Below are 12,521 nucleotides of genomic sequence, written 5' to 3'. Positions count from 1 at the left end.
ATTCTCTTCTTTCAGCCAGGATCCATCTGACATCAGCAATGATAATCCTCGTTCCACATCCTCTTCTGAATCCGGCCTGAATTTCTGGCAGTTGCCTGTCGATGTATTGCCACAGCCTCTTTTGAATGTTCTTCAGCACAATTTTACTTGTGTACATTATTAATGATATTGTTCAATAATTTCTGACTCACTTAGATCACCTTTGTTTGGAATAGGCATAAATATGGATCTCTTCCAATCTGTCAGCAGTGTAGTTGTCTTCCAAATTTCTCAGCACAGAAAAGTGAGCCGCCAGTGCTGCATTCATTTGTTGAAACATGTCAATCGGTATTCCATCAATTTCTGGAGCCTTGATTTTTTTGCCAATGCCTTCAGTGAAGCTTGGACCTCTTCCTTCTGTACCACTGGTACCTGATCATATGCTACCTTCTGAAATGACTGAAAGTCAACCAATTATTTGCAACTTCATGTATTCCTTCCATCTTCTTTTGATGTTTCCTTAATCGCTCAGTCTTTTGCCCACAGAATCCTTTGACGTGGCAATTCAAGGTTTGACTTTTTTCTTCACTTCTTTCAGCTTGAGAAATGCTGAGCGTGTTCTTCCCTTCTGGTTTTCTTTGCACCTGTCAGTATAATACTTGACTTTGTCTTCTTGAGCCGCCCTTTAAAATCTTCTGTTCAGCTCTTTTACTTCATCATTTCTTCCATTTCCTTTAGCTACTCGATGTTGAAGGGCAACCTTCAGAGCCTCTTCTGACATCCATTTCAGTCTTTTTTTTTTTCCTTCCTGTCTTTTTAATGACCTCTTCCCTTCTTCATGTATCACGTCCTTGATGTCATCTCACAACTCATTTGTTCTCTGGTCATTAGCATTTAACCTGTCAGATCTATTCCTGAGATGGTCTCTAAATTCAGATGGGATATACTCAAGGTCCTACTTTGGCACTCACAGACCTGTTCTAGTTTTCTTCAGCTTCAACTTGTACTTGGATATGAACAACTGATGGTCTGTCCCACAGTTAGCCCCTGGCCTTATTCCAACTGATGATATTGAGCTTTTCCATCATCTCTTTCCACAAAGTAGTCGATTTGATTCCTGTGTATTCCATCTAGTGAGGCCTACATGTATCATCACCATTTATGTTATTGAAAAAGGTATTTGCAATGAAAATGTTGGTCTTGCAAAATTGTATCGTGCCATCTCCGGTATTGTTTCAATCACCAAGGCCGTATTTTCCAACTACTGATAACTTCTTTGTTTCCAACTTTCACATTCCAATCACAACTATTTATCGATGCCTCCTGACTGCATGTTTGATCAACTTCAGACTGCAGAAGTTGGTAAAAATCTTCAAATACCTCATCTTCGGCCTTAGTGGTTGGTGCATATATTTGAATAAAATTTGTATTAACTGGTCTTCCTTGTAGGTGTATGGATATTGTTCTATCATTGACAGCATTGTACTTCAGGACAGATCTTGAAATGTTCTTTTTGATGATGAATGCAATGCTATTCCTCTTTATCATTCCCAGCATGGTAGACCATATGGACATCTGATTCAAAATGGCCAATACCTGTCCGTTTCAGCTCACTAATGCCTAGGATATCAATGCTTTAGTGTTCCATTTCATTTTTGACAACTTTCACTTTTCCTAGATTCATACTTCATACATTTCATGTTTCAATGACTAATGAATATTTGCAGCTGTTTCTTCTCTTTTTGAGTCATGACACATCAACAAATGAAGGTCCTGAAAGCTTGACTCCATCCACATCATTAAGGTCGACTCTGCTTTGAGAAGGCAGCTCTTCCTCACTTGTCTTCCAAGTGCCTTCCAACCTGAAGGGCTCATTTTCTGGCACTATAACAAAAAAAAGTTCTGCTGCTATTCATAAGGTTTTCACCGGCTACTTCTTTTCAGAAGTAGACCGCCAGGTCTTTCTTGTTGTCTGTCTCAGTCTGGAAGCTCAGATGAAACCTGTCCACCATGGGTGACCCTACTGGTATTTGAATACTGGTGGCATAGGTTATAGCATCACAGAACACCCATGACCTCACAGTACAACAAACTAACAGATGTATCAGGGGATTAAAAGAGAGTCTACGTACTGTAGCAAGGTAGAATTGTGTGTACACTGTAAAGGCTGCTAATCAACATGTAAAACTTGAGAAAAATAAGCAAAGGACTCTGTAAACCCCTGAGGCATCACTGTCCAAGTAAACTGTTTGTTCTCCCATGCAAAGGGTGGACAAGAATACGGAAAAAGGCACCACGAAGATCTATGAAGGTAAAATGCGTGGCCTTAGGTGAGACATTAGAGAGTAACGAATGATTAGGAACAACAGGAAATCTGGGAATGACTATACAACTAATTGTACACAAGTATTAAACCTTCAGCCCTTATTTTTAGGTTTCTTAACAGGGAGGACTGCGATATTGTATAGGCTAGTACAAGGGAGTATGAGGCCTCTAGAAAGCAAGTTTTATATTATTGGAGCAATGCCTTCTTCAGCTTCTCATTTAAGAGGGCACAGGGGAATCTTTTTAAGGATTTAGATGAGTCTACTTGAATTTTAATTGGTTCAGTGAACAGGACTCAACCCACATCGGTAGATGTGGTAGCCTGCAAAGTCTCAGGAATTGATCAGAGGATTTCTGTGTATTAATATGTTTGTAATTTTCAAAGCTGGTCACTATGTCTTTTATTATAATTGAGGTTGCGACAACAGGTAATGAGAGTGAGGGAGGAGCGATCCGGTATTTATCAGCACTCAAAGATGATGGGGGTGTGAAGTTACAGAACTGGGAGGGGAGGTGATTAGAGCTCCCAGATATTAAAGACATATTTTCCAATTAATTCTACCTAAGACTTTTTTTTTAATTGCTCTTCAGATGAAGGTTTATAGAACAAATTAGTTTCTCATTAAACAATACACATACTGTTTTGCTACACTGGTTACTAAACCCACAACTTGTCAACACTCTCTCCTTTTCAACCTTGGGTTCCTCATTTCCATTCCTCCAGGTTTCCTGTTCCCTCCTACCTTCTGGTCCTTGCCTCTGGGCTGGTATGCCCATTTAGTCTGGTAAAATTGAGCTACATGTATTACTGTTCGTTTTATGGACCTGTCTAATCTTTTTATTGTTGTGCTTTAGATGAAGGTATCCAGACCAAATTAGCTTCTCATTAAAAAATTAATACAAACATTGTTTTGTGACAGCGGCTGACAACCCCACGACATGTCAACATGTCTGTCTCCATGTGTCTACAAACCTGCTATGACTTTGCCTTGGTCAAGTTGTGCTGACTTCCCCAGTACTATGTACTGTCTTACCCTTCACCAAAGTTACCACTTGCCTATTGTCTAGCCAACTAACAAATTTATTAGATATAAATCTGGTAGTCCAGGTTCATAAGTTTCAATTAAAATTTTAAATTTTCTTGTGAATTTTTTTTTAAGGATATTTGTGAGGATTAGGAAATTCTTCTACTATTGTGTGAAGCTCTGCTTTGGATAAGGAAGCAAAAGCAACCTGCAAGAGTTCATCTTTTTCTTCTGGGTGTCTAATTTTAAAGGGCATTTCATTTGAAAGCTTATCTTTTCTTTTTTTCTTTGTGGTAGAAAGGGAGCTCAGGTAGATGATTAGAGAGTAAGAAGCGGGGGAAGGGACAGAGAGGAGTTGGAGCCAGGGGTGGAGCACAAGGAAGTTCTGGAAACATGACAGTAGATGGCATTGGAGCAGTAGCGACTGCATCACAGTTTTCACATTACACTTCTTTAACTTGCCTGTTTTAAAAATGATGTCTTGTAGGAATGCAACTTTACTGTCCTGCTGCCATTTTAAAGCTGCTAAATTCCAATTGAAAAAGGCATCCCACTGCATCTGTTTTATTCAGGAACCTTTCTTTTCTAATTTACTGTGCAGAAAAGTTAATTTAGCAAGGTCAAATGATCCCTCAAAGTAGCCACTGGTACTCTAAATAGTCTTTAGTAAGGCTATTTCAACGACTAAAACGGAGCACATTATAGGACCAAAATGCTTATTCAAATAATGAGTGGGAGTCCCAGGGGCGAACTCTCTGTTCTTAGATTTGGCATTACCCATTCTTTTCATCAGAAGAAGCAAATGTGCACACAGAAAGAATTTTGAAAGTGGAGTGCTGTCTTCGGTTTCTCACGGATCCATTACAGCAATCTGTACAGTGCTAATACGTGCGCTAAACCTAGGTCAAACAAACTTTAACTTGGACCTGAAAGCAAAAAACTTGACTCGAACCTCCAAGTGGACAAAAGTGAAAATAAAGACAGAATTCACCATAAAACCTAGAGAATTTTACAAGGATGCAGAGCTTGAGCTGAGTGGAATTTCCTAAGGTGACTCCCAGAAAGGTTTGGGGAGACAAAGAGCTTACAGGACTCCACTGACCAGACTCAAATTCTTGAGCTTCCAGGGGGTCGTTGGAGTCAATGTTCTTCATATCCTATGATGTGTGACACCAAGAAATGTCACAGAGCTCAAGCCGGGGAGCCTGCTTAAAATAAAACCAAAGAGTTTTAATAAGGAAAAAAAAAATCACAAATTGGAAAAACACAAGAGTTGAGGATGCTCTCAATGCAGCGCTCTGTTATCCCTATCGAGTTAGAGGATTTTATCCATACAGAAAACAAAAGGAAAGGTAGGGGATTAATGACTGATTGTACATCACCTTCAGTTTGAAATCCTCTGAAATGTAAAGGGTGGCCACCTGGTTGGGGGAAGTAAGCCACCTGGTTTGGTTATTCTTGATGGTGGAATTGTAGTCAGCTACCCATGACTGTAGTCATTTCTGGGAGCAAACTGTTCACATATTCTTCTCAACAGGTTGACACCCTGACTGGTTTGGTTACTTACTAACATGTTCTTCCCGAGAACAGTCATTTACATCTTGACATACTCTGCCTAAATGATTTGCATACTGATCTTTTCTTTCCTGGGAATCTATGTCGGCCCCATCGTTCTGTTTGTTGAGAGTGGGTAAAGTTCCCTCATTCTTTTCTAAAAGTTACTTATCTATCAGTTTCAGCAAAGCACCGTGGAAACTTAAAGAAATGACAGGGTGTAGTTTTCAAGCAGTACCTGTGCTAAAAATCAAAATGGAGTCTGACTTTGGACAAAAACATAGCTATTTCCTATTAATCAGGTACCTCAAGTACTAATTTTAGGTGCTCTTACCCATGTCTGAATAGACATTTCTTCAAAAAAAGTACACAAATGGCCAACAAGCACATGAAAACATGTTCGACATCATTAGTCATTAGGGAAACAGAAATTAAAATCAGATTAAGATACCACTTCACACTTACTTAGCTATTTAAGAAATTAAAATAACCAGTCTTCACGAGAATGTGGAGGAATTGGAACCCTCATACACTGCTGGTGAAAATGTAAAATGCTGCAGCTGGTGTGGGCAACAGTTTGTTAATCCTCAAAAAGTTAAACATTCATTGAGGAATTTCACTCTTAGTTAGATACCCAAGAGAATTTAATGCAGACACTCAGCCAGATACCAGCAGACCAACGGTCACTGTAGCATTATTCACAGTGGCTTGCACCATGGGGACAGGGACTGTGCAAGGTGCTTTAAACAGAGGAACTTGCTTAATCCACAGAACTGTATGAGGTTATTTAACTGCATTAGGTACAGTTCTGTGGATTAAGCAAGTTACTGTGCTTAAAGGTATAATTTTCCTTGTTTTCCAAGTGGCAAAACTGAAGCTGCAGAGGCCTGAAGTCACAGAGTTGGCAACACAGCCCATTCTGAACTCAGGCCTGCTAACTCCAAAGCTTGTACTTTATTCTCTGTACCACAATAACTACTCGTATGATTCTCCTGCTGCTATCAGCTGGCCAAAATGCCTCTTCAGTTTCCCATAGCAGGTAGCTGGCCAACAGGAAACACCTATGAAAATAAGATAACGGGCAGCTTTTTCTATGATCTTCCACACTTTCATTCATTAACTTCACATCACTTCTCCCTGAAACAGCCAAGATCCTAAATCTCCCTCCTTCCTCATCCTCATAAAAACATACCTGTACTCACCAACAACCTGTGTTATGCAAATGACACAACCTTGCTTGCTCAAAGTGAAGAGGACTTGAATCACTTACTGATGAAGATCAAAGACCACAGCCTTCAGTACGGATTACACCTCAACACGAAGAAAACAAAAATCCTCACAACTGGACCAATAAGTCACATCACGATAAACGCAGAAAAGATTGAAGTTGTCAAGGATTTCATTTTACTTGCATCCACAATTAACGCCCGTGGAAGCAGCAGTCAAGAAATCAAAAGATGCACTGCATTGGGCACATCTGCTGCAAAGGACCTCTTTAAAGTGTTGAAGAGCAAAGATGTCACCTTGAAGACTAAGGTGCACCTGACCCAAGCCACAGTATTTTCAATCACATCATACGCACGTGAAAGCTGGACAATGAATAAGGAAGGCCAAAGGAAAACTGATGTTTGAATTGTGGTACTGGAGAAGAATCCTGAATATACCACGGACTGCCAAAAGAACGAACAAATCTGTCTTGGAAGAAGTACAACCAGAAAGCTCCTTAGAAGCAAGGATGGCAAGACTGTGTCTTACATACTTTGGACATGTTATCAGGAGGGATCAGTCCCTGGAGAAGGACATCAGCAAAAAAGAGGAAGACCCTCAACGAGATGGACTGACACAGTGACTGCAACAACGGGCTCAAACCTAACAAGGATTGTAAGGATGGCGTGGGACCAGGCAGTGTTTCGTTCTGTGGTACATAGGGTCGCTATGAGTTCGAACCAACTCAACAGCACCTAACAACTTTGTCCAAAACCTTCAGAGCTTGCTCCCTGCTAACAGATCATCTAAAAGTAATCCACATCCACTCTCAGTGGATGGCAATGTCGACGGTTCCCCCTAGGTGTATTTATTCATTCATTCAATCAGTATTTACTGAGTACATGTGAAAGATACTGGGCTGAATAATGAAAACAACAGACACGATCCCTACAAGCATAAAGTTTACATCTATTTGGGCAGCAAATAAGCAACTGCAATAGAGTATAATAAATTCTACTGACAGAGAACTCCAGTGTGCTATGAAAGCAGAACAACATCAAGACTCAGGCCTATCCCAAGGAGTGACTCTAAGGGCAAGGGTAATTTCAGCCAGTAACACCTGAGAAGGAAGGAAAGAGCCTCTTCGCTGCCCCTGAAACTTGCCCTCTGTGCATCAGCCTGCGTAATGTGAAGTCTGGCTTTATGTTCAGTTATAGCTCAGTCTCAGTAATGTCATTCATCATGAGGACCCTTTAGAGGTTCTGGTATGTAATATATTTCATGAGGACTACAAAGAAGAGTACAGCAGGAAAGAAGTTCAGGCCCACACAGGTTTCACTGGCCTCATATCAAAACCAAGTAATCTTTTTTCATCCAGAATATAACAAGTCCCCAGTCTATTGGGCACTATTACTCCCTCTTTCTGAAGCAGGAGCTGGAGGTGGCAGTTGCTGGGTAACACCAATCACTCCTCAGCTTCCCACTAGCACCATGGTATACCATCAGGCATTCCGAATATAACTTAGGTAGTCCCTCTCAATCGACTTCAAAAAAGAAATCTCAAAGGGCCATCCCATCCTCAAAAGAAGTAACTACCTCACCTTCTTCAAATCTTTGCTCTAACGTCATGTTCTCAGTAAGATCTACCTAGCCACCCTCTTTAATACTGCAACCTGTTCCTCTCTCCCCAACACTCCTAATTCTCCTATCGTTCCCTGTTGTTGTTATTGTTGTTAGGTGTCGTCGAATTTGTTCTGACTCATAGTGACCCTATCTATGTACCACAGAATGAAACATTACCCGGTCCTGTGCCTTCCTTACAATCCCTGTTATGCTTGAGCCCATCGCTGCACCCACCATGTCAACCCATCTCTTTGAAGGTCTTCCTCTTTTTTGCTGACCCTCTACTTTACCAAGCCTGATGTCCTTCTCCATGGACTGATCCCTCCTCACAACATGTCCAAAGTATGTAAGATGCAGTCTCGCCATCCTTGTTTCTAAGGAGCATTCTGGTTGTACTTCCAAGTCAGAATTGTTCCCTAGTATTTCTTTTTTCTACAACACTATTACTTCAATAATTATACCTTCTTATATAATTTACTTATTGTTGATATGGTTATTGTTTATATGGTTATTGTTTATTGTCTGTCTTCAATTGCTAGAGTGTATGGTCTATGGGAGAAGGAATCTTTTTTTGTTCCTTGATGTAAACTAAGCATCTATAACTGGTACAAAATGGCATTTAATAAATGTTTGTTAAATACATGAATAATTATCATAGGTCAAGGGATTATGAAAACCATGGCATCAGCTTCCTATTGCTGCTGTAACAAATGTGCTACAAACTGAGTGGCTGAAAACAACACAAATTTATCTATCTCATAGTTCGGGAAGTCAGAAGTCCAAAATGGGTTTCACTGGGCTGGGATAAACTTGGAGTGATGATTTTGGAGTCTTTTTAAAAGACAGTCACTTAACTTTCTCTCCACAGTACTTTACCCATGAAGTTTTTTTTTTTTTTAATTTGTTTCTTCTTTTTCAAAATTTTATTGTGCTAATATATATTTTTTTATATCAAAAATTTTGCCATTTAACCATTTTTAAGTCTGGCAGTTCGACATGGTAACAACTGGCTGAGTAGTAGTGGCTGCTCTATTGTTTTACATTTGCTTACCTTCGTTCATTCATATTATTTGCTCCCCACTCCCTAAAACACTGAATATGTGAACACCTTATTAGATAATTCATAAGTAGTGTCTTTCCTGTGATGTTCAATGAATTTATAAATAGAAAGAATGAAGGATGAGGAGTTCAATCCCACAGAGTCCACTAAGCAGACCCCAGGAAACCAGTTCCCCAAATACATTGTTGAAAGCTCCCAATTCCCACTGCTTCCTCTATCTACCTCACTAAAAGAACATGATCAGCCTCAGTAATCCATAGTGACAGAACGCAGGTCCGTGCAGCATAGGGAAGAGTAACACCAAGGGATTACAAAGGGACACGAGGAGTATCTACGTATGTTAAAACTCATCAAGTGGTACGTTTTAAGTATGTGCAATTTATCTCTTTTTTAAAAAAGCTCTTTGTAAAAAGCTGATAGAGAGGAAAATAGAATAAAAAAATAATCAAACCAAAAGAAGGCAAGAAAGATGTTAAAAAGGTACAAAGTACAGGTGAACAAATAGAAAGCAAACAGTAATATGCCAGAGTTAAACCTAAGTGTATCAGTAACTACCTTAAATGTAAATGCACTAAACACTCTAAAAAAAATTAAAACAAAAATTGTCTAACTGGATTACAACAAAACCCAACCACATACTCCTTACAAGAGAAAATGATTGAAAGTAAAAGACTGGAAAAACATAGCCAAGTATATGTATCAGTTTTCTTTTGCCAAGATAACATCATAACATCATGTGTCAACCAAGGACAAAATTTCAGTGGCATATACAAATAAGAATTTTTTGCCCACATATCTGAGCTGATTGGCTATCGATTCTGCTGATTTAGGCTGACCTCAGCTAGTCCGCTTGAGATGACTTGCCTCTGCTCCACAGGTAGACAGAGTATGTTCTCATGATGATGAAAGATGCCTGACAGGGCAAGTTTCAACATACAAATCCATTTCAAGTTCTGCTTCAAGGATTTCTGTTCACAGTGTTGAGAACAAAGTCAAAAGCAAAGTAGGAGAGTAATACAAAGTTACATGGCAAAGGGTGTGGACACAAAGGGTGTAACTAAGAGGAGGAGGAAGAACAAGATTTGGGGCCAAATGATACAATCTACCTTACTCTATTATTAGCAAAAAAACATATAAACAAACCTGTTGTCATCAAGTTGATTCTACCTCATAGTGACGCTACAGAACATAGTAGAACTGCCCCATAGGGTTTCCAAGGCTGTAGCTTTTATGGAAGCAGACTGCTACATCTTCCTCCGTACCACTTCTTTCTCCCAAATAATGGCTGGGAGCCACTTCTGGTTAGTGGCTAAGTGCTTAAGCACCGCACCACCAGGGCTCCTCTTTATTATCAGCAGACAAAGTAAATCTTGAGGCAAAAAGCTTTGCTAGAGACAAAGAGGACTGTTTCATAATGAAGAAAAATGATTTAAAAAAAAAAAATTTTTCAATTTGTAGGTACCTAAAATTTCTTTTTTAATCACATAGTCAGAACCTTGAGAGTGCAATGGCTAAGTGTCTGGCTGCTGGCCAAAAGGCTGCCAGTTCAAATCTACCAGCTGCTCCTTAGAATCCCGTGCGGCAGTTCCATTCTGTCCTATAGGATCACTATGAGTCAGAATCAACTCAATGGCAAGGGGTTCATTTTTTGGTGTTTGGTAATCACACAGCCTCTAAAGGAGAAAGAGACAAATCCAAAATTGTGTTGGGAGGTTTAGCATGTCTGTCTCGATAAAGAATAGAATGAACAGATAAAACAGAAATCTGTAACAGTATAGATTTTAACAACTTGATTTAACAAACTAGTCTTAACTGACATTTTTAGAACACTCCACTAAACTACAAAATGCACATTCATTTCAAAGGTACATGGAACTTTTTTTTTCATAATATATTGAGCCACACAGCTAGTTTTAAAAAACTTCAAATAATTGAAATCCTGTGTGCATCTTTTCTGACTACAGTATAATTAAGCCAGAAATAAGAATGAAAAAGGTAAGAAGGAAATTCAACGTTTGGAAATCAAGCAAGTTTCTAAAACCCATGAGTCAAAGGAAAACAAAACGAAACTAGAAAAAAATTCGTTAATGATAAAACTACTTACTACATATATCTAGAACTAGGATGTACAAGGGCAGTTATTGTGAACAAAAGCTCTGTAACTAGGAGAATGGTAAACCCTTTGGCTACTGAATGAAAGGGCGTATTTCTACCGCAATCATCCCCAGCATCATTTTCCACATGCCGACAGTGGTTAAGCACTCGGCTGCGAACCCAAGGTCAGCAGTTCAACCCACCAGCCTCTCCTCCAGGAGAAAGATATGCAGTCTGCTTCCATAAAGATTACAGCCTAGGAAACCCTATGGGACAGTTCTACTCTGTCCTGTAGGGTCCCTGTGAGTCGGAATCCTCTCTAAGGCGGTGCGTTTGGTTTTGGACAGATGTTTGTTTATTTCTACGCACCCGCCAGGGTACCCAAGTTTACAGACAATTCAATAATATTTAGGGGGAGATCAATACATGTTATATTTCTCTTCTAGACCTCCTCTCTGATTTCCAGACTACCAAACAACCTAACAAAACCTCCACTTGGATTTCTCAAAGGCATCTCAAAACTACTATGTCCAGAACTGAACCTTTGATTTTCCCTCTAAAAGCTATTCCTCCCAAAGTTTGTCCCATCTCAGTAAACAGTACCACCATTCACTCAGTAGTTTATGCAAAAAAAAAAAAAAAAAAAAAAAAACACTCAGGGAATGCCTGCTAGGATGGAGAAACTAGGATCAGATTTTTCCCTTTCACCATTAAAAAAAAAAAAAAAAAAACTAGAAACCTGGGCAAAATACACGAAACAACTATTTTGAGACACTGAACAAAAGGCAGCACAGGCAGGTTGTCTGAGTGGGTCTCACCTAATCACAGGAGCCCTTCACACCTGCAGCAACCGAAGCCCTGTCTCCCGAGGGCAACCCTGGGCGCCCAGCCAGCCTCTCCCTGGGGCTGCGGAGCCTTGTGCTGCCTGGACCTGACTGGAGACCGCTGTGGGGTCGATGTCCTTTGGCCTCAGCTCCTCCCGTGAGGAGTGGGAATAACGGCAACTCCAAGCTTACCCGAAAAGTAGTTCGCTAACTGGGTCAAACTGCCCCAGGGCCACAGGGCTGGGCCAAAGCGAGTTTGGCTGCCGTAAGTGATAATATTAACGTAACTTCCTATTTCTGAATATGTGTTAGGATGAACAAAGAGCTGGACACATTACCTACACTGACTTCACCGTCCCAAACCGAAACGCAAGCTTTAGCCCTTGAGAAGACAACCGCTTCTCTAAGATGGCGGCGGGCCACGAGGAGACGCCTGAGGTAGGAGGGAGGTGGGCGTGGCCAGGGGCGTGGCCACCGATGCTCTTTCCAAGGGCGCCGGATCCACGTTGCTGAGATATTTTAGATGTTTTTAAAGGTATGTTCTGTTTATTTGGATTCATTATTTTATTGATTGGTTTTGGAGAGTTTTCTCTTTATTTTTGGTTCTTATTAAAATAATCTTAAGTATATCTAGGTTAAATTCTTATTAATTCTTTAGTTTCAGGAATTAACTATTTTGTAGTCTAATTATTCTTAGATTGCCTCATTTTTTAATATCTTTTCTTGTTTCTCTCTTTTATCCCCTCCTAACATTCGAAAGGGAGCCCTGGTGGCACAGTGGTTAAGAGCTTGCATGCTAACCAAAAGGTCAGCAGTTCTAATCCACCAGCC

At 40.1% G+C, this 12,521-nt stretch overlaps 1 protein-coding gene across 1 annotated transcript in view; it reads right to left on the bottom strand.

Moving 5' to 3' along the window:
- The window catches only part of LOC126078952 (glycerophosphodiester phosphodiesterase domain-containing protein 4-like), a 144,297-nt gene extending 132,047 nt beyond the window's left edge, over positions 1-12,250 (bottom strand). The window contains exon 1 of the mRNA XM_049889792.1: positions 12,033-12,250. Within this exon, the coding sequence (XP_049745749.1) occupies positions 12,033-12,250 (218 nt within the window). The remainder of the gene's footprint in view (positions 1-12,032) is intronic.
- Between the last annotated feature and the right edge of the window lie 271 nt (positions 12,251-12,521).

The sequence above is a fragment of the Elephas maximus genome, chromosome 7 (assembly GCF_024166365.1).
Source record: "Elephas maximus indicus isolate mEleMax1 chromosome 7, mEleMax1 primary haplotype, whole genome shotgun sequence".
In the NCBI taxonomy this organism is placed as follows: domain Eukaryota; kingdom Metazoa; phylum Chordata; class Mammalia; order Proboscidea; family Elephantidae; genus Elephas; species Elephas maximus.
This window is presented reverse-complemented; position numbering and strand designations above follow the sequence as displayed.